The sequence below is a fragment of the Acanthisitta chloris genome, unplaced genomic scaffold (assembly GCF_000695815.1).
Source record: "Acanthisitta chloris isolate BGI_N310 unplaced genomic scaffold, ASM69581v1 scaffold34006, whole genome shotgun sequence".
In the NCBI taxonomy this organism is placed as follows: Eukaryota; Metazoa; Chordata; class Aves; order Passeriformes; family Acanthisittidae; genus Acanthisitta; species Acanthisitta chloris.
In genome coordinates, this window is record NW_008677212.1 from 5852 (window position 1) to 33451 (window position 27600).

Sequence of the window (27600 nt, forward strand, 5' to 3'; positions counted from 1 at the left end):
CAGATGCCTCCACCTCCGGGGATGCTCATTCCTGTGACTTTTGCCCACAGTGTTTCCTTCAGATCCTCAGAGATAATTGTAAAAATGAGCTCGTAAGCTTTCTGCCTTCAGCTGGGGATCTTGAATACTTCCGTTTGGTGCTGCCATGCAGGAGGTTGCTGGAGCGAGTCCAGCAAAGGGCAGCAAGGTTCATCTGGGGCCTAGAACACACATCGTGTGAGGAACTCATTCCTGTGACTTTTGCCCACAGTGTTTCCTTCAGATCCTCAGAGATAATTGTAAAAATGAGCTCGTAAGCTTTCTGCCTTCAGCTGGGGATCTTGAATACTTCCGTTTGGTGCTGCCATGCAGGAGGTTGCTGGAGCGAGTCCAGCAAAGGGCAGCAAGGTTCATCTGGGGCCTAGAACACACATCGTGTGAGGAAGATCTAAGGGAGTTGGGCTTGGTTAGCCTGGAGAAGAGGCTCAGGGGTCATCTCATGGCTCTCTGCAACTCCCTGCCAGGGCTGGAGAGAGGTGGGGGATGTGTGTCCTGCCAGGGCTGCAGGGAGAGGGGAGAGGGAATGGCCTTGAGCTGAGCCAGGGCAGAGTCAGAGGAGATGGTAGGGAAATGTTTTCCCTGTGAGGGTGTTCAGGCACTGGGATATTGCCCAGGGAGGTGGTGGAGTCACCATCCCTGGAGGTGTTTCAGAGGTGTCTGGATGTGGCACTGAAGGATATGGGTTAGGGGTTCCAGCAGTGACAGGTTAATGGTTGGACTTGATCTTAGAGGTCTCCTTCTACCTTGGTGATTCTGTGAGTTGCCCTGCACAGCCCCAGCCTGTGGCACATGGTGCTCCCCAGGGTACAGCCATGGCAGGAGGAGCTGTGCTCTGAACTCTGTGCCTCTTTCACAGCAGCCAGAGCTTGGTGTGTCAGCTGTGGCACATTGCTGCCCCACTGTCCCTCCTGTGGTTCCTCACAGGCTGTGCACAGCAGGGGAAGCAGCTTCTTGTGTCTGGGTGTGAGCAGGAGCAGCAGTGTGTTGAGAAAGGAGAGTGGGAGGGATGGTGGGAGCATTCCCACTCTCTGAGGTGTTTGCAGAAGAATCCTGGAGAACGTCAGCTGCAGACATGCATCTGGTGGCAATAACAGGGATCTACTTTTTCTCCTGTTGTGGATTTTTTTTGTCCATGTAAAAGCTCCTGAGAACTGCGGTGTCAGCAGAGCTGGCAGGCAGTGCACAGCCACTGTGGCCGAGCAGGGTCTAGTGTGCTCTAAGACTCACATTTATTCCTTCGTTACTTCCCAGTGCAGGGAACGTGTCGTCCCAGCGGGAATCTGTTTGGAAGGAAGCAAGCTGGAAGCAGATAGCTTGGGATCACATTAAGGAATGAGCAGCCATTAGTTTCCAGGAGGACTTGAAATGTATTTCAAGACACAAATAAAAACCTCTTTTAGGTGTTAACTGGTGAATTTTTAAAATTCCTGTCTAAGAATTGACCTCATGTGGAAGCCTTAAGAGACTTAGCGTTTCCTGTGCTTTGATGCTCAGTCTGGGGCCTTCATTCATCAAGGCTATAAATAATTGGGAAAAGCAGGTTTATGAACACAAATGTCAGGCTTTGAGGCCACATTCCAGACAGTTCACTTTTTTTAAAGCCATCCCTCAGAGCAGGAGAACAGCATATCTTCCTGTGTTCATATGTGCCTCCTGGGCTCTTGAAAGCAGCACAGACTCTTTCTGTTACCAGAACTCTTTATGGACACCCATTGTGAAAACTGTTGTGCAATTTCCTTGAGATAAGCATTTTGATTTCCAAATGCATTGGCTGAAACTGAAAGAAACATCTAAAAATGCATCAGACACAGTGAGCAGTGCTGGCTGGATCGAGCAGTTTGAAGATGCTGCTCTGGCCTCCTGTGCAGGCATGCTCTGGTCAGAGGTGCTGCAAAGGCAGGAGTTTCAGCCTGGCTGGCTGAAGGCCTGCACTGATGTTTAAGTTTGAAAACAGGTATTCCAAACTCACTATATTGTCAAGTAACTAAACAGAAAGTTTGCAAAGAACTTTGCACTAAAATCTCAGAGTAAACTGATAAATTAGTGTCTCCTCTCAAGGTCTGTGCCTGGTTGCATTAGCCCTGAATGTGAACTTTCTTTTCCATCTGCAATGACTTTCAACATCCATCAAGTCCTGTTCAGTCACTGTTCTGTTTGTGTGTGTCTGTGTGTGTGTTTGAATAAACAAATCCAAACCACAAACCCACGGCCAGAAACCCAACCACACTCGTCACTGGATGGAGGAGACTCAGCAGGTTTGAGAGTGAGGGGAAGGATGTGACCTGTGTGCAGGTGGTGTCAGTGCCTCAGCCAGGAGGAAAGGGCTGTCAGGAAGAGGCAGAACACAAGAGCCTTAACCTCAGGTGGACTGTGCTCATTTGTCTGTTTTCTGTTTGGTTTTAGGGGGAGCTGGAGCGACAGCTTCTGCAAGCCAATCCCATCCTGGAATCCTTTGGGAATGCAAAGACGGTGAAAAATGACAACTCCTCCCGCTTTGTAAGTACCTGCTTTGCTCTCAGTCTGCAAATCTGCATCACTGTTCAGGGAGAAAATACCTTTTGAGGAATTTGTCTGAGTTAGTATCAGGATCTTTCTCTGTTCTCTCCCTTGCACAAGCCCAGGTTCTCTTGGATTCCCTCGCAATCCCCTCTGTAGTGTGTTGGGTCACGGAAGGCACATCCTCAGCGGCTCCTGGCAGAACTTTGTTTATCTAGTTTCTAATTTGGGCCATCCCTGAGCTGACAGCAGTGTTGATCGTCTGACACATGACTCTGCTGTAGAGCTAAGCTGTGGCTTGAGTGCACAGACTGCTGCTGAGTTGCTATAAGGTTGGAAGGACTGTGGCCTCAGCATGGAACTTGGCTGTACCTGTGGCCTTCTTGTCCATAGCTGTGTCCATCGGTTGGTTTGGGGAGAACGTCCTGAATTTCTGCAGAAAGCCCAGAACTTGCAGATAGAAACTGGTCTAAATGTCTATGTCCTTTGCCTGATTTACTGCACGAAGTGAAAATCACTGTGAGTGATTGCAGGTGTCAGGCACTGGTGTGACTGTTGCTGTTTGTGCTGGGTTGGTGCCTGATAACCACTTCTGGTGGGCTCCATTGTTTTGAGAATACTGGTGGAACTCGGTGTGAATAAACAGCTCTTTACCACTTCTTAGAACTTTCTTTCCATTGAAGAGGGAAAATCCATCTCTGATTTCTGGGGGAAGATGTTTTTAGTACAACTTCAAAACTGTATAGGAGGTATTAAATCTTTTCTTCTTGAGAGAACAACAGTAAAATTTACAGAGCAAATGAAAGATTTCTTGTGTGCCTCTGGCATTTCAGCAGTTGGTTGGATTTATGATGTATGAACTCAGCTCCAGTGATAAGTTTCTGGAAAACTGTGGCTAAATACCTTAGCTTTTTCAGTAAGAGGGGGAGAGCAGAGCATTGTAGGAATTGGGCCTTGATAATGTTATAGCCATGGTATTTACAGTACTGCTTGATGCTTGTATGAGTTGTGTGTAGGATTTACAACATCAACAGGTTTCAGTGCACAATAATTCTACCTTGTTACCCATCTTGAATCCATCAGAGACTGTACTAATTTAGTGAGGATCCTTTTTTCCTGAAGATGTTCCATCTGGTCTGTGTTAGCTGGAGGTTTGCATTGCCATCAGGAACATAATCACTCCGATGGCTCCAGCTCTGTTTTCATAAAGGAGCAAGTCTAATGCATCCCAGATGGTCTCATCTCAGGCAGAAAAAAACCCATCTCTAACAGCCATTTTAAAACCTGACTTAAAAAAATCTCTCTCCTCCCACAGAGTAAGGAGTGCTGTGGCTCAGCCATGCAGGCTCGACAGGCTGTGCCAGGCAGCACGAGGCTGCCGGGCTACTCCTGCCTGCCCGTGCCACCGGAGAAGGCTGGCGAAAGGCTCGCGGCCAAGGAATTTCATTTTCCTTCTCTTTTCTGCTCCCAAAGGCAACGCTCTCTTGTGATTCAGGAAGTAGGGGACTGGACTCACTGGTTTCATATGGCAGAGCTAACCGCTTCCTTCTGATGTGGTTTTCCCAAAACTCAGTGCTGTGGCGCTGGTGGCAGCAGAACTCAGGCTGAGCAAAGTGAGGCCTTGGGTCTGGAGGGCTCTGAGTGAGGGAGCTCTGTACCAGGCAGGGGGAGGTGGCTCTGTGCAGGTACCAGCGTGTTCAGACAGGCGTTAGCACGCTTCCCTGATGCTCCCTCACGTCCAAAGCTGTTTGTGTGTGGGTAGAGGACTGTGGGAATTGGATGCAGGAGAATAGAGAGCCCACTGCAGTCACTGGGGATTCCCACTGGTTTTTCACACATTTGCAACCAGGGCTATACCTGAGTTCCATGAGCACGAACGTGCAGCACAGTGATGGTGCAGTTAAAGTGGTGCATAGAATTATAGTTTGTGAAGGGGTTGGGATGGAGTTTAGAGATTGCCCAGCCCCAACCCCTGCCCTGGGCAGGGACACCTTCCACCAGAGCAGGTTGCTCAAGGCTCATCCAACCTGGCTGTGAACACTGCCAGGGTTGGGGCAGCCACAGCCTCCCTGGGGCAGTGTCTCACCACCCTCACAGGGAGAACTTCTGCCTGAGATCTCATCTCAATTTCTCTCTTTCCATTTCTCCCGTTGCTCCTTGTCCTATCACTGCAGTTCCTAACAGTTCCAGTTCCAAGCCTATTACCCTGTTGGGAATGCTCATAGCCAAGTGGCAAAACACATTGGGGAGCTGATGTGGCTTAAAACTGATATCATATATCTACTGACAACTGCTTTCTTTCCAAGAGCTGCTTTGTGTGTCAGAAGTGGCTCTTCATTTGAGATGTGTGTGAGAAATAGGTCTGTTTCTTAGTCCTTTCTGTAGCAACTGCTGGAGAAGAGAGGCTGTGGAGAGAGCAGCCATCCTGGTTTGGAAGGAGGAATGTGATGGGTAGAGCAGCACCTGAGATTTGGGATTGCTGCAGCACCTTTGGGCACTGTCAGTTTGCTACAGAAATACACACACTTACAAGCCCAGCGTTGTTCCAGACTCAGGCGGTGGTTGGTCAGTGTGAGGGATGGAGCTTCGTGTTCTGAGCTCTCCCTAGGTCTGGGTACAGTAGATCTGCACCGAGTCCCTCGGCGTGAGTAGGATGTGCTCCGCAGAAGGGATGGCTGAGCACATGGGAGGGAGGGGAGGACTTGGTCTGAACTTGGGAACTGCTTGTCCATGAATGCATTAGGATTGTTTTACACACACAGCATTGTCTTAATGAAAAAAATAATTACCGAAAATCTCTTTCCTTTGTAGGGCAAATTCATTAGGATTAACTTTGATGTCACTGGTTACATTGTTGGGGCCAACATTGAGACCTGTATCCTGAGTCTGCCACAGCCTTGCAAGATGCTTTGCTTTGCTTTTCACCCTGGAATTCCTTGGAGTGCAGTGATGGTTGCCACCTCGTACATTCCTTTGACAACATCCATCTCCTCCTTTGTTTCCAAACAGCTGATCAAATATCACAAACTCAGCGGCTCCTTGTGCTTAGAAATCCAACTCCCAGATCCAACACTGAGTTCTGCTGGAGTTCAGACTGCCTCAAAACCAGGGGGTGTTAGAGAGGAAACCACGTGAAATGTGCTTGTTGTGGGGCACATTTCTGAGCAAATGCAATGCCTCCCAGCCAGAGCCTGAGCCTCAGTCGTGCCCGGCGCTTGGTCCAGCAGCGCTGCAGACGCTGCTCTAAGCCTGGAAGGAGGTGATGCTCCTTATTGAGGGACAGAGCTGGCCATGCTGGGCCACCACCTGCTTTCTTAGGCCTTCAGGATACCCCTGTAGGCTCAGTAATGAGACACCTACTAGCAATTAACACTAAAGCTAATTCAGTTTCAGCTCCAAGGTTTGTTTTTATTTAGAGTGGTGTAAGGACAGTAAAAGTCCTCGCACTGAAATCCCTTCTCCAGAGTTGTTTTCCTTACACTAAAAATGTGTGTGGAATTTTGCTGTAGCCTGTTTTCTGGGGAATAGCAATAGGGTGTTCATAAAGTGATGAAATGGGAAGGCTTAGTGAACAATATGAGGGTATTGCTCATAGCCAGTGCTGCAGTGAAGTTTTTACTCTGTTGTGTGTTTTGAACTGCTCAATCTGAAGAGCACTGAATGTTTGGAACTGTCACAAAATGTCATTTCCCAATAGGACTGGGAAAGGTCTATAGTTATTCAAAATATGCTTCAATGATGAATGTTTTTTCTGCACTCACCAGAGCACAGGAATGAAGGCAGCTTTTGGGCAAGTCCAGATGAATTGTTTTGCCCAGAGCTTCGGGAAAACAGGAGGATTTAACTCTTGGGGAATTTTTTCTTCATCCCAAGAATTAATCCTTGCTGCTAACCTGTGTCATTACAAATCCTTGTCCCACGTTTGTCTTCAATATGGACTACCAAGGAATAAAAGAGTGAGATAAAAATGGAGCTCATGGCAGCTAATGAGGCACTACCTGCCACAGGAATGGTGTTTGGGAGCTGTTTAAAGGCAGTGCAGGTTGTGTGGGAAAATGCAATGCCTGGAAGGAATGACAAATGCACTTCAGATGATGAAGTCCTTGAGTTTAGCAGCTGCTGAGCCTTGGTGAGAGCTCAGCTATGCCCTTAATAGTAAGTGGTCAAGGGTGACAGCTCCCCCTCACCAGAAGTGCAGCAGATCCACTGCAGACAAGTGTTGGCTGCGCCGAGCAGGAAGTGCAGGTGGCAGGCAGGAGATGGTGTGTGGAATTAGTGAGTGTGCTGAGGTTAGAAGTGTGGTTTCACCAGTCTGGATTGGAAAGCTCACACTTAGAGTCACTGAAGTCACTAGAAGTCACATAGTCTGGTCATACAATCCCAGAATGGTTTGGCTTGGAAGGGCCATTAAAGCTCATCTCATTCCACCCCTGCCCTGGGCAGGAACACCTTCCCTCAGCCCAGGCTGCTCCAACCCCATCCAGCCTGGCCTGGAACACTCCCAGGGAGTGGATGGGCTCAGCTACTCTGGGCATTGCTACTAAAGTTCTGTTTGGTCTTCAAGGAATTCTATAGCCTGTTTTGGAACTTTTGTTTGCTTTGGATGTTTTTAACTACAAATTGTGGAAGATCCTTGACTAGTTGCCCTCCAGACCTGCTGGAGAAGTCTCGTGCCGTGCGTCAGGCTAAGGATGAACGAACGTTCCACATCTTCTATCAGCTCCTGGCTGGAGCAGGAGAGCACCTCAAATGTGAGTTGGGAATGTCATTTGTGCACCTGTTGCTTGTGAGCTGTGTTTGCTCTTTCAGTGTCACACAGTTGGGTTGGAATTGTTCTTTAGCCATGAAGCTGAGTTTTAAAAGCAGAAGGACAAGGCAGGTGGTTTTGCTTTGGCATAGCTCCTGTGTTTTGTCAGATGTGCTGTCAGGCCACTCTTGCCTTTCAAGCAAAAGGCTCCTCTGTGCCAGGGCCCAGTCTGGGCAGTCTCTGGCTGGGAATTCCTAGATGGAAACTGCAGAGCTCCCAGCCCTGGTCAGCAGTGGCTGTATGTGCTCGAGGCTGTGCCTTCAGCCTGGGGGGAAAAGCAGCTGTTTAACCCAAACATAGGGAGACCCTGTGGCTCTCCTCAGGCCATCACAGTTTGGTGTTGGTTATCTCTACTCTGGGATTTTTCCCCCCTTGGTAACTTCTGTGAGGTTGTGATAAGTGAAGCTATTGAAGATACAGATTTCAGAGAATCAATCCACTCTTTCTTCTCCTGTGTCAGATAAACTGATGTTTAGTATCATCAGTCCCTAGCTCTGCCTGGGGCTGGTACCTTTCAGTGGAGATCCTCCTTTTAGGATATTCCAGATGAGGATTTGAGGTTGAGCTGGGTCTGGGTTGAGTAGTGCTCTGTGCAGTCAGGAGCTCATGCAGCTTGCTGCAGATCGAGTCGATGGGTCTGGTGCAGCTCAGGAGGCACACTTGTATTTTTAGGGTTTCAGGAGCTGATGTAATGTCTTGGAGCCATAGCTGAGGAACTGATTTCCTCAGGCAGAGCTTGGGCATTTAGTGAGCACAGAGCACTGGTGGGTGTGAACAGCATTTCTGTAGCTTATTTTCCTGTCTCTTCCCCTTCCCCCACACAGCTGACTTGCTGCTTGAAGGCTTTAACAATTACAGATTCCTATCAAACGGCTATATCCCCATTCCTGGGCAACAAGACAAGGACAACTTCCAGGAGACTATGGAAGCTATGCACATCATGGGCTTTTCACATGACGAGATCCTGTGTAAGTTCCTGAGCCTGTGGGGTTTTGAGAGGGAGCTTTTTCCTCCCGCACACACACACACGCTCCTGCTGATTTCATGTCACCAAATTTAGCTCCTGTTAAGCAAACCTTTGCTTCAGACTGTCAAGACACTGAAACCACATTAGAGTTGAACTCAAGCCATTTGCCCCAAAAGTACATTGCAAACTGTATTTCCTTTTGGAAGGGAAGCAACACAAATAATGGGAGCAAAAGTTGTTGAGCTGAGCTCTCCTCAGTGAATCTGATGCAAGTATCTCTTGTTAACACAGCAATGCTCAAAGTGGTATCTTCAGTGCTGCAGTTTGGAAATATTTCCTTTAAGAAGGAGAGAAATACTGACCAAGCTTCTATGCCAGAGAACACTGGTAAGTCCCTCACGTCTCTGCAACTTCCTTTGACTTGTGCTTCAGTTTTCTTCCTGCCATTTGTCCAGTGCTTGTGTTGAACAGAGCAGTCAGACTGCTGAGCATCCCTGAGAGTGTTCTGTGCCAAAGGGAGGCCAGGGCTGAGCTGATAGTAGCCACTGGACAGTGATTAAGACTCTCGTCTTCCATTCCCATGCCACAGACAGGTGTCCATCAGGGGAGCTGGTGCTGTTTGCATTGCTGCTAAGCCTTGAACAAGTATTTTGGTTGTACTCTTGTTTATTGCTCTCTCCAAAGACTTAAGCCCTAGGAAGAAGTGCATGCTTAAGTCAGTTTGTTTTCTTTGGTTCTTGGCAGCAGCTTGGTTGCCAACGATAAGAGCCCTGGAGCCAAACACAACTTCCATGGTGTGGTGGCTGACACAGGAATGCTGGGTTTGGAGCAGGCTGGCTGGGGTGCCACGGCTGAGATTTCATCCTGCACTCAGTGCCTGCAAGGCAATAAGCAGTTTGAGGAGTACATTTCTTCACAAAAACCAGCTGCTGAAGCCCATCCCAGGTTTTATTTAGGACTTCAGTGCCAGCCTTGCCAGTGCTCCCAGGGAATGTCAGCTTGGAGGATTGGCATCACCCACAGGAGCTGCTGCCTCAGACAGCTGTGCGTGTGGGCTGCTTGCAATGCCCAGAACGTTTGCTATTTCTGAGGGCAGTGAGTGGCCTGCTGCCCAGGTGTGGGTTAGAGGGCATTTGCTTGGCGTTTGGCACTGGGAGTTTGGCAGCCAGGAAAAGTGGGTGAGCGAGGGAGTAAGTTTTTGGGATTGTTAGTGCTGCCTTAGCTCACCTGAGTTGCTGTCCATGCCATCTGTATTGTCACATCTCACTGGAAGGATTTCCTTCTAAGGAGTATATGGCCAGAGACTCTCAACATTAAGAGCAAGTACTAGTGTTTTTAATACTAAATAGATAAAATAATGCTGAGGAAACTCTTATATATTGATATGAAGTTATAGAATCACAGAATCATTGAGGCTGGAAAAGCCCTCCAAGAGTCCAGCCTGTGACCCCCACCTTGTCAGCTAGAGCAGAGCACTGAGTGCCAAGTCCAGTCATTCTCTGAACACCTCCAGGGATGGTGACTCCACCACCTCCCTGGGCTTAACAGCCCTTCCCATGGAGAAATTCCTCCTAATGTCCAACCTGAACCTCCCTTGGCACAGCTTGAGCCCATTTCCTCTCATTCTGTCCCTTGTTCCCTGGGAGCAGCCCCTGACCCCACCTGGCTGCACCTCCTGGCAGGGAATTGTAGAGAACAGAAGGTTTCCCTGAGCCTCCTTTTCTCCAGGCTGAGCCCCCAGAGCTCCCTCAGCTGCTCCTGGTGCTCTAGTCCCTTCCCAGCTCCGATCCCTTCCCTGGACACCTCCAGCCCCTGTTGGGAAATTCCGTTTTCCAATGCTGGTTTGTAAAAATAGGTTTTTTTGCATTTTGACAGTGAAAGATGCTGTCAGAGGCCAAGGGGCTAAGTACTGTCAGGGTGGTGTGGAGAGCTTTCTGCTTCCTGCTAAAGGGCAACACTTCTCCAGGCCTAAAAATACCTTTAGCGTCACTTTCCTTTTTAGCATTGTGGAATCACAGCCACCTAAGTGCAGGGACATGTGCTGAGCAAAAGGGAGTGATGCAGCCGGAATCTGTAAGGGTGGTGTGGGTAAAGCTCTATTTAAATAACAACATGGCGTCAGGAGAGCTCTTGCTAAAGAGAGTGCAGTGCTGCCTGGGTCGTTGTTCTGGGTAAATCAGAGTCACAGAGTGCTGGGGGTTGGAAGGAGCTTAAAGCCAATCCAATCCCACCCCTGCCCTGGGCAGGGACACCTTCCCCCAGCCCAGGTTGCTCCAAGCCCCATCCAGCCTGGCCTGGAACACTGCAGGGGAGGGAAGTCCTCAGCCTCCCTGGGCAGTATTGCAAACCCGTGTTGTAGAAGTTAGCAGATGTTGGCATCACTCTGGCACAGCTGCCTGAGCTGAAACAGGTTTTAAGCAACCTTCAGTCTGATGGAGCTGGTGTGTGATGTCCTCATACTGCACTTTTTCCTGGGGCTGAGAAGGGCAGTGTTCCCTTTCCAAGTACCGACACAAGCACTTGGAGCGAGCTGTGAGGCTGTTTGGGACCTGCAGCCCCGTGACTCCAGTGCTGCCGTGCTCCCCGAGGGCTCCGGCGAGCGCCATGGGCGCACTGCGCTCAGCACCCGCGCCGTGCCAGCCCCGTGTGTCCCTTTCCTCGCCAGTCGCTCAGAAGCTGTGCCACCTGCTGGGAATGAACGTCATGGAGTTCACCAGGGCCATCCTGACTCCGCGCATCAAGGTGGGAAGGGACTACGTTCAGAAAGCCCAGACCAAAGAACAGGTGAGTTTTGGTGCTTTGAGGGCAAAGTGGAACTGATCCTGCTCAGCTCCTCGGGAAACTGGGATGGAGGGTGTGCTGCCCCTTCCTGGTCCCGGCGTACTGCCTGCATGGAATGGTCTTAGATGGTAAAAACCACGGGCAGACTAGAAGAAACCTTTCCCTTTCCTTGACCTTCTCCTGATTTCATCCTCTCCTGTCCTTGTTGTGTGTACCGAACGCTCAGAGACCTTTTGTTTTCGTGGAACAGTTTAAAAAGACATTTTTCTTAGCATTAATCAACCTACACATTATTTCTGCTGCTTGTTTGCATTCCTCACTGGCATTGACTCCATCCAACCTCTTCTTTGCTTAGTTGTTTGTGATAACATCCATGTCTCTGGGGTGACTTCTCCAGGGTAATAGCTGTCCGTGTTTGGGTTTTCAGGCAGACTTTGCCGTGGAGGCTCTGGCAAAGGCCACGTACGAGCGCCTGTTCCGCTGGCTCGTGCACCGCATCAACAAAGCCTTGGACAGGACCAAGCGCCAGGGAGCGTCTTTCATCGGCATCCTGGACATTGCTGGGTTTGAGATCTTCGAGGTACTGCAAAGTACTCTTAATCAGGTGTTTCTTTGCCCTGTGACCTTGCAATCAAGGCCAGTGCAGAGCCACCGAACGCAGCGTGTGCCAAGGCCACGGGAGGGTTTGTTTGGGGGGTGCACATGCTTTGGCAGCCTGCAATTACAGTGCCACGAAGCCATGCATTACTCTGAAGCCTTCTTTTCTGTGTCATATTTGTTCCTAATATGTTAGTTTAGTGGTATGTAACAGAGAACATGAGATTTGTATCACTGTTTTCCAGTTTTCTTTATGTTCTATTTGAACTTCACGAAGTTTTGGAGAATCTCCTTATAAAGTCACAGTTTTGCCTTCCAGTTATGTGATACCTTGTCACTGACTCATTCTTGCATACTGATGTTATTCTTGTAGTTGAACTCCTTTGAGCAGCTCTGCATTAACTACACCAACGAGAAGCTTCAGCAGTTGTTCAACCACACGATGTTCATCCTGGAGCAAGAGGAGTACCAGCGAGAGGGCATCGAGTGGAACTTCATTGACTTTGGGCTGGACCTGCAGCCTTGCATCGACTTGATCGAAAGACCTGTGAGTTTGCACATGCACAGTGGTCTGAGGGAAGTGAGAGTGGAGTGTGTCCTGCAAATGAGGCATCTCTTCTGGAGCTGTCATGACAAGGGAATTGACCCAGTGCTGAAGTCCAAAGTCTAAAATACCATTTTGTTAACAAAAGGATTTATCCTGGGGGGTGTGCCCTTGGTGTTAGTGTAGAACACTGAGCCTGAGATGTGAAGCTGCTATTTTAATCCTTTTTTCCCTAGTGCTAATGGAGTTGTTAGTTCTCTCTCTGTCACTGCCCCATGCCCTGGTGGTGTAGGAGCTTTGGAGTGGGTCTGGAGTATAAAGCTTTTCAGGGCTTATGGTAACCTGTTCTCCTTTGGAAATTAATGCAAAATTCCTGAAACTTCCTTTAGAGTAGAGTTTCCCCCCATAAATCTGCCTTGCAAATAGGAAAACTGTGTCTCAAAAGTGGTTTATCGCTGTGCTTGTTACCATAACTCCTGTGGCTTCTCAGTTCATGGAGGCTGGAGAGGCCTGTGGGGAGCAGGAGGACCAGAGGGGGAAAACAAAGATTGTCACTCCTGAAGGTTTTTCTTCTTCAGCCCTCAGAACCTGTGAGCTTATAAGTTCAGCCTGGGGCATTGCAGTCACTCCTTGCTCCCTTTCCCTGGGAGTACTCCAGAGCATAGTTTGCTGCCAGTGCTGCTCTGTCCCCCGAACAGCAGAAAAGCCCATGAGCTGCACTCCTGCTTTTCTTTAGGAAAGGGAAACCTTATTTCAGTTACCAAAGGTTTGCACTTTGTGGGTGAACTTGGGGAAGTTCTGCCTCTTGGGGAGGTAAAGTCTCCGGAAAGCCTCAGGGGCAGGTGTGGAGGCTTCAGTGTGCACACGTTTGGGTGACTGTCCTGAAATGCATCACGTGAGTTGTTACTGGAAAAGCAGTGTCAGTGCCCTGCTGTTGTGCAAATGCTGATGCATAGGAACATCTCTCTGCAAAGATGTGAACTCTGCATTCCCTAAGAACTTTTGAAGCTAAACCCTTACAAGTTAAGTGTAAATCCTTGCAACCCTCTGCCATTGCTTTCCTGTGGACATCAGTCTGCCTGCTCTGGGAAAAGTGATCCTGACAAACAGCTCCACATCTGTGAAATACAGACATTGGTCATTCCCTGCTTCATGTTAAGGATGTACAAATTTTCAAATGGAATGCTCAAATTCCATGGAGAGAGGCAGTGCTGCCTGCTCAGGCTGACCCTGCTGGATCTGTGGATGCTGCTGGATGTCCACACAGGGCATGGTGAGAGGAAGCTCAGGAGAATCCAGGTGCTGGGAGGGATCACTGTGTGAGTTTAGCCCACATGGATATTACCCTGGGAATGCAGCTGAGCTACTGTACATGCCACAAGTGTTTGGAGGGTAACTCTGGAGGTTATCCACTCCAGTCTCTGCTCACAGCAAGGCTCTGCTCGGCCCTGGGTCAGGTCTGCCACGTCTGGCTCCATAGGCATTGGAATGAGTGTGTTTGAACTGGGCTCCCCCAGCTTGTGTTAGCTGAAATCACATTTGAGTCACTTCAGACAACCTTTAGTGTGGCACTCAGTGCTGTGCTGTGAACACTGAACTGCTGAACATATATGTAAAAAATCTGAACACCAATTTTTGCCAATTGCAGGCAAACCCTCCTGGTGTGTTGGCATTGCTGGATGAAGAATGCTGGTTCCCTAAAGCCACTGACAAGACATTTGTGGAGAAACTGGTCCAAGAGCAAGGAACCCATTCCAAGTTCCAGAAGCCAAGGCAACTGAAGGACAAAGCAGACTTCTGCATTATTCACTATGCAGGGAAGGTAAGGGCTAAAGGCTAAAACCTTGGGCAGCAGTGCTGGGTTGGAGAAGGAGCTCTGCAGAAGAGCTACCAGACTTAGGAACAGACAGATTGCTCAACTTCGAAACAAACTCCAATCTACTGTTCCAAAAGGTTAACAACCTTTTATGGTACTCTGAGCTGCTCTGAGGAGGTTCAGCTAACTCAGGCCAGGTGAGCTATGGACACCCAAGGCTGGTGGGGACAAGCAAGGCTGGACTTGATCTTGGAAGTCTTTCCAGCCTTAGTGGTTCTATGATTCTGAGCACGAGAACAGGAGGAAAACACCACTGCTGTGTTCTGAAAGCTTTTTCTGATGCTGGTAAACACAAACCTAAAATGCTTGTCCATCTGGGCCTGTGCAACTTGGCTGCTCTGCAGGTGGACTACAAGGCAGATGAGTGGCTGATGAAGAATATGGACCCCCTGAATGACAACGTGGCTACACTCCTGCACCAGTCCTCTGACAAATTTGTGGCTGAGCTCTGGAAGGATGGTAAGAGATTGGGCTCTGAGCACATATTGGTAATGGTTTTACCCTGCTGGATGAGTTTGGGGGTTTTGTGCCTGTTTCCTCCTCACCCTCCACCTCTCCATTGTAAATATCTACATCATTTTCTCTCCTGTTCAGTCCCAAAAGTACAAGAAGGAAGCTGGGTTGCACCTCTGGTCCCTTGCACATGTACCATTTCTGAGTAGCTGCTTCTCATGTTCATTATTTGAACTGATAGTCACTTATTCCTTGTTACTCTGTGTCAAATTTCATGTGGAATCTTGTCCTAAACTCTTGGCTGGGACTTGCTGCAGTGGAGTCCTAAATGGGAACAGCTCTGGTGGCTCTTGCTGGTAATTAAACGTTGTCCTCTATGAGCACAGTGCAGTTGTTTGCTGTGCAGTGGTGGGTGACACCCTGGAAATGCACATCTCCTGGGATGAATACAGTCAGCAGCCACAGCAGTGCTTGGGCATTGCATAGTAAAGCCAGATGCAGTGTGTTCCTGCTTTAACTGCACATTGCTGTTCAGCTGCTCTACCTGCACGTCACCTCAGTGTTTAGCAGTACTTCTATCGATGCTTTTATTTTAGCATAACACTCCAAGAAGCAGAAAAAGCCAAATAAATACTTAGCAGAGACTTCTCTATTATAGTTTGTAACATCACAGTACATTAATCAGAGTATGTTTCCGTGTCACAGTCTGTGTGAATCCGATAGTTACTTGAGGAGCGAATGAGGGTTGTGCTCTGGATGATGCTGGAGGTTAATGCTGTGTCCCCTCTTGGTTCAGCCCCAGAGAGCAGCTTTAATGAGTGCATAGAGATCTGCTCCTTTCCCTCTCAGTACACACACAGGAGTGTTTTGGTCCAAATATGCAAAACCTGCTTCCAGAGCCAGCTGAAATGTGCATGGGATGTATTGTGGCCTAATTGCTTTAGTAGCACAGTTAAGTCTATTTGCAATTGATGCACCTGTTGTTCATACTAACTGAAGTGTTTGTATATCTGCTCTTCTGTCTTTCTGTTTTTGCTGTTTCTCTGCCTTAGAGATTCAGAATATTCAGAGAGCCTGTTTCTATGACAATATTTCTGGTCTTCATGAGCCACCAGGTGAATGGATATAAAACAGTAGGCCTCCTAAAGGCAGGGCTGTGGTATCTACAGGAGAACCATTTTTGCTCGTAGGCTTGCATGAACTTCTCATTTCATGCTAAACTTAGGTAAAACTCACAGGTCAGTGGGCCCTGAGTGCATTCCTGTTCAGCTGCTGCCGCATACACATAGCATCTCTGTCTGTGCCTTGCGGAGAAAAAGGTTTGTTGCTTCTTAGATCCATGACGAGATGTAGAATTGCTTCTGAAGTGACAATTCTGGTAGCTCCAAGTGTTGGCGAGAATGCATCAGCTTTGTCACACTATCAAGCTTCTTTCTGCAGTCCAACATTGACAGAAGTCTGGAATGCTGTGGAGCATGGATGTGCTCTCTGGGGAGAGCTGAAGGGTGCATTGAGGTGTCAGGATGAGTGCTGCAGTTGTAGGGGTAGGAAATGAAATAAACTTCTTCCAGACTTGTTGAAATTGCTCTTTTACTTCAAAACCTCTTAACTTTAATATTCCCTTTTGCATAAGCCACACATGTTTTAGGAGGTGTTGAGACACCAAAAAACCCATTCGCATGGAATGTCTTTGAAGGCACTTTAGATACTTTATCCAACCTTCTCATCCATCTTGTGTTCTTCTCACCACGTTTAGCAATACACAGGTGGGAAGGTTATGCCTTTCAGCCTTTTCTTGGGTTTGTCTTCCACTACTCCTGACACATCCCATCCCTGAGGAAGCTTGTGGTGTTCCTAAAGGAATTCCTGAAAGGTTTGATTTCAGGAGCTTCAGCCAGCACATGATGGTCCAGTCATGCAGTCCTGCCAGGAGCTGAAGGGGCTCCAGGGAAGCTGCAGAGGGACTCTGGGTTAGGAACTGCAGGGACAGGACAAGGAGCAATGGGAGAAATGGAAAGAGGAAATTGAGATGAGATCTTAGACAGAAGTTTTCCCTGTGAGGGTGGTGAGACACTGTCCCAGGTTGCCCAGGGAGGCTGTGGCTGCCCCAACCCTGGCAGTGTTCACAGCCAGGTTGGATGAGCCTTGAGCAACCTGCTCTGGTGGGAGGTGTCCCTGCCCAGGGCAGGGGTTGGCACTGGACCATCTCTGAGCTCCATTCCAACCCCTTAATGTACTCTGATTCAACACTGGGTGTTAACCTACAGGGAAGGGTTACGTCTAGCTTCAGTAATCCTGTTTGAAACACAAATCTCCCTCTTACAGTTGAGCACAGAGGGGAGGAGAACAAAAATACACAAGTATCAGCTCTGTTTGCCAAATTTGAAGTGGTACCTGGCCAGAACTTAGCAGAATAGAGCCCAGTCCTTGGCGGTGCCTAGGGCAGGTTTCTGACAGCCACGAGCTGTGGTGTTCACCCCTGTAGGAATGACTCCTAGTCAGTCAGTCAATCTCTGTCCCGTGTCTGATTTAGAACAGAATTCTGCTTCAGAATAAACATTTGGGGTGTGATCTTGGGAACACTAATTTTTGTAACTTCAGTAAGCTGCTTGGCCTCCTGTGTTCAGAGCCACGAGGAGGATCTGAGCTCTGCTCTGTGCCACGGGCAAGACTTAGAGCTGACTATTCCAACTTGTTGCCTTGTGTTTTTCTGCCTTTAAGTTTATTCTTTTTTAATAGACCTTTGAAAACCAATTGAGTACAAGGAGGAGATAAAAGTGTCACTAGTTTGTACATGCAAAGCTAATTCTGGCAGCAAAGCATAATTCCCTCTGCTTGGTTTGAATGAGTTTGAAGATAACTTCACAAAATGTAAGGTGTAGCCTGCACGTGGTTTGTTTCTGGCTGTCCAGCGTGGGTCTCCTGGGGAACCAACACGTGTTGAGTGTTTGCTCAGTCCTAAGACCTTCTGAGTAATGATTAAGGGATTAAGCCACCTGTGTATTTTTTTAGCAAGCTGTTTCCATAATTTTGACTTGCACATGGAATCACCTTCCTGGTTTTGGCATAAGGTTTTCATGATGGCAAGTGAGACTTCCAGTTTGTGCTTCTGAAGAAGAACCCCCAGAGATCCTTACCCAAAGTGTTCACAAACCCCAAGAAACATCTCTGTTGTAATGCTTTATGGCAGCTTTGGTGTGGAGTTTTCCTGGTTTGAAGCTTGTCTTTTGGCTAGGGAGGTCTTTGTGTTTAGGAGTGGGAATAACTCTTGAAAAGAGCAGCTGAGCAGAAGTCTGGAAGAGACTTCTCCCCTCTTGTCACTGGATCACACCATTTCCAACTCTTCTGGCAGTTTGCATGAAAACACTCAAATATTCAGTGCAGCTCAGATTTAATCTCTGTAATTGTCCTAAGTGACTCTTTGTTTTAATCAAATATGCACAGATGTGTAATTCCAAATGTTCAGCCCAGAACTACTTGGCATTGTAAGAGCTCCGGTAGTTGCCACTTTCCAGACAGCTCTGTCTGAAACCAGGGCGACAGCTTTGCTTGTCATGTAGAACTGCAAGTAAAGAGCTGATATTTCGGTCTGTCCCTATTAAGGCTACACTCTTCTGCTGTCTAAGTTTGTGGCTTTTGGTCCCAAAGCTTGTGCACAGTGTCCCTCGTCCCTGCTGACTGCCTGCCCTCGGTGGCACCTCCTGCCCTGCGCCCGCAAAGCTTCTGCTGCTGCACTTTGCTCCTCCTCCTCCTCCTTCTGCCGCCGTCCCGCCCGGCGGGCACTGAGCGTTTCTGTCCTTCACAGTGGATCGCATCGTGGGGCTGGACCAGGTCACCGGCATCACGGAGACAGCCTTCGGCTCCGCGTACAAGACCAAGAAGGGCATGTTCCGCACCGTCGGCCAACTCTACAAGGAGTCACTTACCAAGCTGATGGCAACGCTCCGCAACACCAACCCCAACTTCGTCCGCTGCATCATCCCAAACCATGAGAAGAGGGTATGGACTCCAGAGCACTCCTGATTCCTGCTCTGTGTGTCTGCACAGGCACTGCTCAGAGCTCAGGGTCACAGTTCCCACCCCGATCAGTGCTCGGTGTCCCCTGCACACCCTGGTGTGCACACTTGGCTTGGTGGAGAGCAGCCTGAAAAACTGACACTGTGCTTCTTCACTGAGACAAATGAAAAGTCTGAAAATCATTCTTGGTTTGTGTTGTCCAGGCTGGAAAATTGGATCCACACCTGGTTCTTGATCAGCTTCGGTGCAATGGAGTTCTGGAAGGAATCAGGATTTGTCGACAAGGATTTCCCAACAGGATAGTGTTCCAGGAATTCAGACAGAGGTAACCAGAGGAACAGTCTCTTCAGTTCTTCTGAGCTAAAGCTCCTTGTTAAGACACCCCACACCCCTCCCTCCTTCCCCAACCCAACCAAAACCCAGTCCATGTGGGGGGTCTTGAAGTGGCTTCAACTTGACAAGGTGAAATATGACAAATTCCTTCTAAAGGAAGTAGGGAAGTGGAAATATCTAAAATTGGCTGCTGGAAAAAATTCCTGGAGAAATTCCTTAAGCATGCACTTGGTGACTGTAGCTTTATGCTGTGCATTTGTTGTCGATAACGGAGCTTTGGTTGAATGTAAAGGTGTATTTTCATTTGCCTTAAAGGTATGAGATCCTTACTCCCAATGCAATTCCCAAAGGTTTTATGGATGGTAAGCAAGCCTGTGAGCGGATGGTAAGTGTTTATAGCTAAGTATTGCCAAAATGTTGACAATTGAAGCAAAAATTGTCCTTTCCTTGCTGTAACCACAATGTCTCACATGTGTATTCAGATCAGAGCCCTGGAGCTGGACCCCAACTTGTACAGAATTGGACAGAGCAAGATCTTCTTCCGAGCTGGTGTCTTGGCACACTTAGAAGAAGAAAGAGATCTGAAGATCACAGACATAATCATCTTCTTCCAGGCAGTGTGCAGAGGATACCTGGCTAGGAAGTATGTGTGCCTCTGAGATTTGACCTTCTTTTGGGCCTCTTAAGCCTCCTCGATCGGGAGCTGTGCGTTAACGTTTCCATTTCCCGAGAGGTTGTTCTCAAAGTGTGTTGCCTGATAAGCTGGAGTTGTGTGCAGCATATTAGGTGAATTTTTGCCTAGTAAGAGCCTGCACCTTCATTCCTTCACAGTATCTTCTTTCCTTGCTCTTGCCTTTGTGGCACACACAGCTGGTTGCAGTGGCTGTAGAGAGAATCACTCGCTCCTCCTGTTTGCGGGAGGTTCCCAGCAGGACTCTGGCAAGCTGCTTGTTAGGAATTAAAGTGTCTAATCCATTCTGATTTGTCTTTTTAAGAAAAAAGCCTATTAAGAATAAGAACAAATAGCATTTGTACTTACTGTTCTGGGAATGGTGAATCCACCTCTGACCACTCATTGGAGTGAGAACTCATACATCAGTGTGAAACTGCAGAATAAGCCTATTTGTGGTCTGCAAGTGTTCTGGAGTTGGGGAACCCAAAACCAAAAACCATGGGCAGATGATCACTGTATTCAACACAAACTGTTTTGCTCTGTGTCTTTCAGGGCCTTTGCAAAGAAGCAACAGCAGCTGAGTGCCCTGAAAATCCTGCAGAGGAACTGTGCTGCCTACCTGAAGCTGAGGCACTGGCAGTGGTGGAGAGTCTTCACAAAGGTTCCTTTTGTTCCCTTCTATTCTGTTCACCTGTAAATAGGTGAGTGCAGGTCCTCACTTGTTCGTTTCAAATCTTTGCAGGTGAAGCCTCTTCTTCAGGTCACTCGTCAAGAGGAAGAGCTTCAAGCCAAGGATGAGGAGCTAATGAAGGTGAAAGAGAAACAGACAAAAGTGGAGGCTGAACTGGAGGAAATGGAAAGGAAACATCAACAGGTTTGTGTCCAAGGTCAGGTTTTGGTATCTAGGGCATGAATTGCACTGTAGCCCACGTGGGGGAAACACTGGTGAGCAAAGCACTGAGAACCAGGTGAGCTGAGTCCCTCACACTCTGTGGGAGAGGAAGATACAAGGCGTGAGCTGTTCCTCCAGGGGTGCAGAAGCGTCATGTTCACAAAACTAAGCTTTTTTTATTGGCCTTTCCTAGTTTACAGGAAAAACTCGGTAGCAGTGTCATTCTCCTTTCAGATGTGTGTTCAGGGCAGGACACCTGGGGGAGGTGTGGGGAAGCAGTTGTGACCACTTTACACTTCTGGTGGCCTTCTGTGATGGGGTTACAGCGTTGATGGGTAACGCAAGAGCAGCAGGTGTCATGTCCCTGGACTTGTGCAGCGCACTTGGCACTGTCCTGCATGACATCCTTGTCCCCAAAGTGGAGAGACATGGGTTTGATTGGCTATGGAATGGGCTGGATGGCTCTCAGAGTTGCAGTTGGCAGCTCTGTGTCCAAGTGGAGGCCAGTGACAAGTGACTCCTCAAGGGCTGGGATTGAGACTGGCAAGAAGTAACATACTGCAGAAACTCCAAGTGCCAGGATCAGCCCAACCACTCCTGGCACTGCTCTGCCCCTCTGCAGGGATGAGCACAAGGAGCAGCCAGGAAATGGGCACTTCCCTCATCCTGTTGCTGCTGGTAGAACAGCGAGGGTGGGGAAGGTGCAGTGGGATTTGTTCCTCAGGCTGGGGGGCAGGCAGGGAATGTTGCTGTAGGCCTGTGGCCAGAGCTGATGTCCTGGAGTGCTGTTAAAGCCTCTGCTGAAAGTCTTGTGGTGTTGGCCATTTAGTCCAGAATTGGAGCAGAACTTGGCCTTTACGTAAGTTTGCAGTTGCCATATGTATAATCTCTCATGAGAGACTTCGAAATGTTATGTTTAAAGCTTTGCTACCTGTTGTGTATATTTGCAGCTTCTGGAAGAGAAGAACATCCTTGCAGAGCAGCTCCAGGCTGAGACTGAGCTCTTTGCAGAAGCTGAGGAGATGAGGGCTCGCTTGGCTGCCAAGAAACAAGAGCTGGAAGAAATTCTCCATGATTTGGAATCCAGGGTGGAGGAAGAAGAGGAAAGAAACCAAATATTGCAGAATGAGAAGAAGAAAATGCAGGGCCATATCCAGGTATGCTCCTCAAGAACTGGGAATGGGAAACTGTGCAGACAGGACAGTTAAGGATGGGGAAGCTCCCTCAGCATCCCGACAGCAGGGAGGGATTTAGTTCGTTGGTGGAATAAAGCACATTTTTTTGTGATCAGTGTGGTGAGCTTTGTGTGGTCTCCAGGCACATGAGGGTGAGGAAGGAGGGCAAAGTCAGGATGCCTTGTTGGTAGCTTAGTGTGCTGAGAGACAGCAGCACTGCTGAGGGGAGGGACCAGGAATGGCTGCATGGGGCTTGGGAACAGACTGATGAGACAGTGTCACCTGTGAGAGAAATAATCCTTTTTTGACTGAGATCCAGTAAATACCATGAAGAATGTTCCTCCTTTTACCAAGCTAAGGGCAATGTCATCTCCTCCAAGTTCTTTGGCTGAAGGCTTTTTGTGCTTCCATTTGAGTAACTCCCTGGCAAAAGGAGTACCTGGGAACTCCTCTGTCTGTCGCAATATTAAAGGCCCTTGAAGGAGGAATGAAATCCACATCTCACAGTTCTTGATGCCTCTTCATAAGTGTCTATTAATGCAGAGAGTCACATTTAACCCCCTAGATGACTGGAAGCTCAGCACATTGTTGCTCTCCTAGTCATACCTAGCTGCTTGTGCTGACAGCTGAATGCTCAGCTGTGGTACCAAGAGAAGTCGCACTGACCTCGGCTCTGTGTCCCGTGGTGTCTGTCCCCAGGCCCTGTCCCCAGGTGCCCTGTGGGGTGCAGTGTGCTGGGGAGTGTGTGGCACAAAGCCTGCTCTGACTGGCTGTCATTAATTACAGTGTTCATTCTGTAGCTGGAGTTGGGAAGGTGGAAGACTGTTGTGTGTTTCCTAGACAGCACTTTTCACCCCAAGCTGAGATACAGAGCATGGCAAATCCCACATATGTCACGAGGCCTTCATTTCATCACCAGAGCATCGATGTGTAAATGGATCTCACACAGCAAGTGCTGTTTAGTGTGTTAGGGCAAGTGGCTTTTCAAAATAACAGGACCTTGTCACCAAGTTAAATCCAATGAGTGTTGGCACATGGAAAATGCAGTTGCTTTCCTTCCCAGGACCTGGAGGAGCAGCTGGATGAGGAGGAAGGAGCTCGGCAGAAGCTGCAGCTGGAAAAAGTGACAGCGGAAGCAAAGATTAAGAAAATGGAGGAGGAGATCCTACTGCTGGAGGACCAAAATTCCAAGTTTGTGAAGGTGGGGGCAGTGAGCATGGTGGGGATAGTGCACACGAGGGAGAGTAGTGCCAAGGGGCAGCTCTCAGCATCTATCAAACCTGCACCTGAGGGCGTGTGGGGTTTGAACAGGCTGGAGCTGGAGACTTGTTGAACTGAGGGGAGGTATTGCCATGAACTCTTCCCAGGGTCATGACTCTGCCAAGTCCGAGAGCTGGAAACTTTGTCATAGCTACTGTTCTTTGCAAGCAGATTTCCTATTCCCAGGCCTTCTGTGTGTTAATCCCAAGTCTCTCTTGGAAAACAAAAGTTCATGTTTCTAAACAATGCAGTTGGTCCTTAGTATTGACATCACTTGAAGTAAAATGTGTAGTGGATATGCTGTGAGACCTCTGTGGATTTTGTGTGTTTGGTTGTTTGCACGGCTTGGGGATTCTGCACATGGTGTGTTACAAATGATTCTCCCTCCCAACTAGGAGAAGAAGCTGATGGAGGATCGAATTGCTGAGTGTTCTTCTCAGCTGGCTGAAGAAGAAGAAAAGGCCAAAAACTTGGCCAAACTCAAGAACAAGCAGGAAATGATGATCACTGATTTGGAAGGTTTGTTCTGACTGCACAGCTTGGACACCCTACCAGGAAGGGATGGATCACTCAGGACAATGTATGCAGTGTCTGCTCCAGTCTGTGAAGTGCAACCTTAGATGGAGAGACTTAATAGCTGTGACTTTTATCTAAATCTTGAAAGAAATCCTTGGCTCTTGCAAGCCTTGCTGCATGTGGCAGCTCAATCCCTCTTAGGCTGAGCTTGTTAGCGTCTCAGTTGTGAGAATCCCTTTCACTTAGAGACACACCTAGACATTCCTGTTGCATCCGTTGGTACCAAGGTAAAATCTTGGCTGTGCTTCACACCCCAGAGCAGTGGAGTTCTGTCAGGATGGCAGCAGGCACTTGTTAGGCTTCCAGGATTGCTTTGGAATGAGCAAATACCAATTGCTTTGCTTTTCTTGCTGCTTTATCTACATTCTGTTTATAGATAGGATATATTTTCTGATGCTTTGTTTTGCTTGAGCAGCCTGGGCTGGTGGGAGGTGTCCCTGCCCATTGCAGGAGCTGGAATGAGATAAGCTTTTAGGTCCTTTCCAACCCAAACCAGCCTGGGATTCTGTCTAAAATGGTTCTGTTTCTTAGCTATTTCTTTCTAATTGTTTAGCCTGTGCTGTCACAGGCTAAACCTGCCCTATATATAACCTTTCTTGATTCTGTGTTCTTTTTAAAATTGCTTATGGCTGTAAATAGCTATTGAGCAACATTAATGAGCTGCCAAGGCAAAGCTGCAAAATGTGAGGCAGAGTTGCTCTCTGTGCCCTAATTTGGAAGTAGTTTTTTCCCTTGGTGTGTATGGCCTGTCTTGCTCCATGTTGTAAAGCTGATGTGCTTATGGAAGGCTATCAGTTTGACCTTACCTGTAGGGGATTGGGATTGATGCACCTCTTCTTTTTCTTTCTCTGCATTCAGAGACCTTAAGATGGGTCTAAGTAAGCTTTTCTCACTGCCAAACAATGCTTGAGGAGCTGTGTGCTTGAAGCAGGGCTGTGCTTCCAGGGTTACGACAGATGTGTTTGGTTATAGTCCCACTCCAAGAGTGATGACCTTAGAAATGGAAATTAAGGCTTAAATATGAGGCATGCAATTTCTTGGCTACTAAAGCACAGTAAGATGATATTTACTCTTGGAGCTGATTCAAGGAGCCATTAAGGTCTCTCTGTTGGAGTCTTGGCACTGACAGGCACTGATACTTGGGAAAAAACTCAATTCAGTTTGCTATGAACTTTCTCAGTTACAAAATTGGGTCGTATGACACTGCTGTAACTGCCACTCACCAGTAAAAACAGAGAGGAAAGTCCTGTTGTTTTGGAATGAGAAACCATTTAGAAAAAAAACAGTTTAGTTTGTCTGGAAAATCCCAAATAGCCTTGGGTGGCTCCAGCAGATGATTTTTGCCCATGGCTTCATTTCCATGCAGATCCTGATCCTGTAGCAGGGCTAGGAATGGTAAGAAACACCTCTGCACTGAGGCTGCACAAAGTAGTGAACAAGTGTGGTGACTGCGGTTTATGCACTTCAGACTGTGCTGATGCAAACCTTCCTGAGACTGAGCTCTGTTCCATCCCTGGGCATTAGGTGATGGACATGGTGGCCAGGAACTGTCCCAGGCACAGAGCTGGCTGTGTGTGTGCTGTGGTACTAGCAGGGTGGTGTGCACAAGGGATTCCTTAGGGCAGGAGCATCTCAGTGGCACAAGCAAATCACTGGGGGAAGCTCCCAGGGTTGCTAAGTTCTGGGATGCGAGTTAGTGGCATAGGTACTTGCAAAAATGGTACAGACAAGTTCTCTTTAAGTGATACCATTTCCCAGTATGCCTTCTGGAGTCTGGCCTGGCCCTTCCACCCCGTGCCAGCCGTCACTTCTTCCAGCCCACAGTTTGTCTTCTTTTCATTGCTGATGTCTGGGATGGTCTGGCCTAGCAGCTCAAGCTGCTCTCAGATCCCGCTCCTTACTTTGTACCAAGATAAGGTTAAAGTGTCTGTTCCCTCATTTCACACTTGTTTATCCAGTCAGATTTTTCCCTGACTTTGTCTAAGTTGTAGAGCTCTCTTTGCTATTTCATTTCTCTCAGCCTTAGAGCTGCAAATGGAGAAAGAATTGAGAGAGCATAAACTAAACTTCCCACTCTCCCTGCCACCCCATGACCCTGCCCCAAACCTGAGGGTGGCAAGGGATAAAAGTGAGCATGAATGTAATCCTTTGCTTCCTCAGAGCGCTTGAAAAAGGAGGAGAAAACCCGTCAAGAACTGGAAAAAGCTAAAAGAAAACTTGATGGTGAAACCACAGACCTACAGGACCAAATAGCTGAGCTGCAGGCCCAGATTGAAGAGCTGAAGATCCAGCTGGCCAAGAAAGAGGAGGAGCTGCAGGCTGCTCTGGGCAGGTCAGTGCAGGGTGCACACTGTGAGAGAAACCTGGTTCCACAGCTGAACTTCACCTGACTGCATGTCAGAGCTGGGAATGCTGGAACAGAAGTTCATAGAACCATAGAATCACCCAGATAGAAGGAGATCTCTAAGATCATCAGGTCCAACCCTTAACCTGTCACTGCTGGAACCCCTAAACCAGATCCTCCAGAGATGGTGACTCCACCACCTCCCTGGGCAATATCCCAGTGCCTGAACACCCTCACAGGGAAAACATTTCCCTACCATCTCCTCTGACTCTGCCCTGGCTCAGCTCAAGGCCATTCCCTCTCTCCTCTCCCTGCAGCCCTGGCAGGACACACATCCCCCACCTCTCTCCAGCCCTGGCAGGGAGTTGCAGAGAGCCATGAGGTGACCCCTGAGCCTCTTCTCCAGGCTAACCAACCCAACTCCCTCAGCCCTTGCCCATGTGCTCTGCCCTTTGCTGCCCTCGCTGCCCTTGGCTGGACTCGCTCAGTGCCTCAATGGCCTTTGGGCAGTGAGTGCCCAAAGCTGAGCACAGCACTGAGCTGGGACCTCCCCAGTGCCCAGTGCAGGGGGATGACACTGCCCTAGTGCTGCTGCCATGCTCTGCTTGCTGGTGGAGCAGCTCTGTGTCCCTGTGCTGTGTGCAAACATGGCACAAGAAAGTGACTCACTATTCTCTCAGCATTTTGACTCTTCAAAGCTGCAACAGAAAGGTTTCACCCAGGTAAAGTAGTGTTTGGGCTCTGGCAGCTTTTTAGTCTCCCACTGTTCAGCCTCAGGAGGAAAATCAGGTAATTCTTAGCCTTCTGACAAGAGCTGTGTCAGTTACTGGGCAGTTCTGCAGTCACAGCGTATGAGATGGGCTAAACATCTTTTATGTGTTTAAGGAAGTAATTTTGTGGGAAGAGAAAATTCTACAGCTCCTGCATTTGTGGGACAGTGGTGAGGCCTGCACAGAGACAATACTTGAATGTAAACTTGAAAGCTTCACCCACTGTGAGGGTGGTGAGACACTGTCCCAGGTTGCCCAGGGAGGCTGTGGCTGCCCCAACCCTGGCAGTGTTCACAGCCAGGTTGGATGAGCCTTGAGCAACCTGCTCTGGTGGGAGGTGTCCCTGCCCAGGGCAGGGGTTGGAATGAGATGATCTTTGAGGTCCCTCCAACCCAAAACACTCTGTGATGTGTTTAGATCTGTTGTATTCTAGTGGGAAAGTTAAGATATCCTTTATGTAGGTAATTCATATAGATTGTTATGAGGGTAGATGAGGTATCAGTAACTGTTGTGGCTCTGTTCACAGAGGTGATGAAGAAGCAGTTCAGAAGAACAATGCACTGAAGGTGATCAGAGAGTTGCAGGCCCAAATTGCAGAGCTGCAGGAGGACCTGGAGTCTGAGAAGGCGTCACGGAACAAGGCAGAAAAACAGAAGAGAGATTTAAGTGAAGAGCTGGAGGCTTTAAAAACTGAACTGGAAGATACCTTGGACACCACTGCAGCACAGCAAGAGCTGAGGTAGGATCATATGTGTAAGAAGACTGCACTGAAATTCATCTTTCATTTATGAGAGACTAAACTGTTGATTTCTGGTAACCCTTGGTGCTCCCTCCAGGACGAAGCGTGAGCAGGAGGTGGCTGAGCTGAAGAAAGCAATTGAAGAGGAAACCAAAAACCATGAAGCACAGATCCAGGAGATCAGGCAGAGGCATGCTACTGCCTTGGAAGAGCTCTCTGAGCAGCTTGAACAGGCCAAAAGGGTGAGAAGAAAAAGACATT

General features: G+C 48.3%; 1 protein-coding gene across 1 annotated transcript in view; it reads left to right on the forward strand.

Moving 5' to 3' along the window:
- Window positions 1-27600, forward strand: part of MYH10 (myosin, heavy chain 10, non-muscle) — a gene marked incomplete at its 5' end in the record, with an annotated part of 41790 nt that overhangs the window by 1792 nt on the left and 12398 nt on the right. The window contains 23 exons of the mRNA XM_009076407.1: window positions 2443-2535; window positions 5347-5410; window positions 7188-7286; window positions 8167-8310; window positions 8601-8696; window positions 10975-11093; window positions 11518-11670; window positions 12061-12234; window positions 13880-14053; window positions 14452-14566; window positions 15613-15675; window positions 18366-18559; window positions 18781-18902; window positions 19226-19295; window positions 19393-19553; window positions 20136-20244; window positions 20326-20457; window positions 21426-21632; window positions 22714-22851; window positions 23306-23429; window positions 25647-25818; window positions 27127-27339; window positions 27437-27581. Of these exons, the coding sequence (XP_009074655.1) occupies window positions 2443-2535; window positions 5347-5410; window positions 7188-7286; window positions 8167-8310; window positions 8601-8696; window positions 10975-11093; window positions 11518-11670; window positions 12061-12234; window positions 13880-14053; window positions 14452-14566; window positions 15613-15675; window positions 18366-18559; window positions 18781-18902; window positions 19226-19295; window positions 19393-19553; window positions 20136-20244; window positions 20326-20457; window positions 21426-21632; window positions 22714-22851; window positions 23306-23429; window positions 25647-25818; window positions 27127-27339; window positions 27437-27581 (3081 nt within the window). The remainder of the gene's footprint in view (window positions 1-2442; window positions 2536-5346; window positions 5411-7187; window positions 7287-8166; window positions 8311-8600; window positions 8697-10974; window positions 11094-11517; window positions 11671-12060; window positions 12235-13879; window positions 14054-14451; window positions 14567-15612; window positions 15676-18365; window positions 18560-18780; window positions 18903-19225; window positions 19296-19392; window positions 19554-20135; window positions 20245-20325; window positions 20458-21425; window positions 21633-22713; window positions 22852-23305; window positions 23430-25646; window positions 25819-27126; window positions 27340-27436; window positions 27582-27600) is intronic.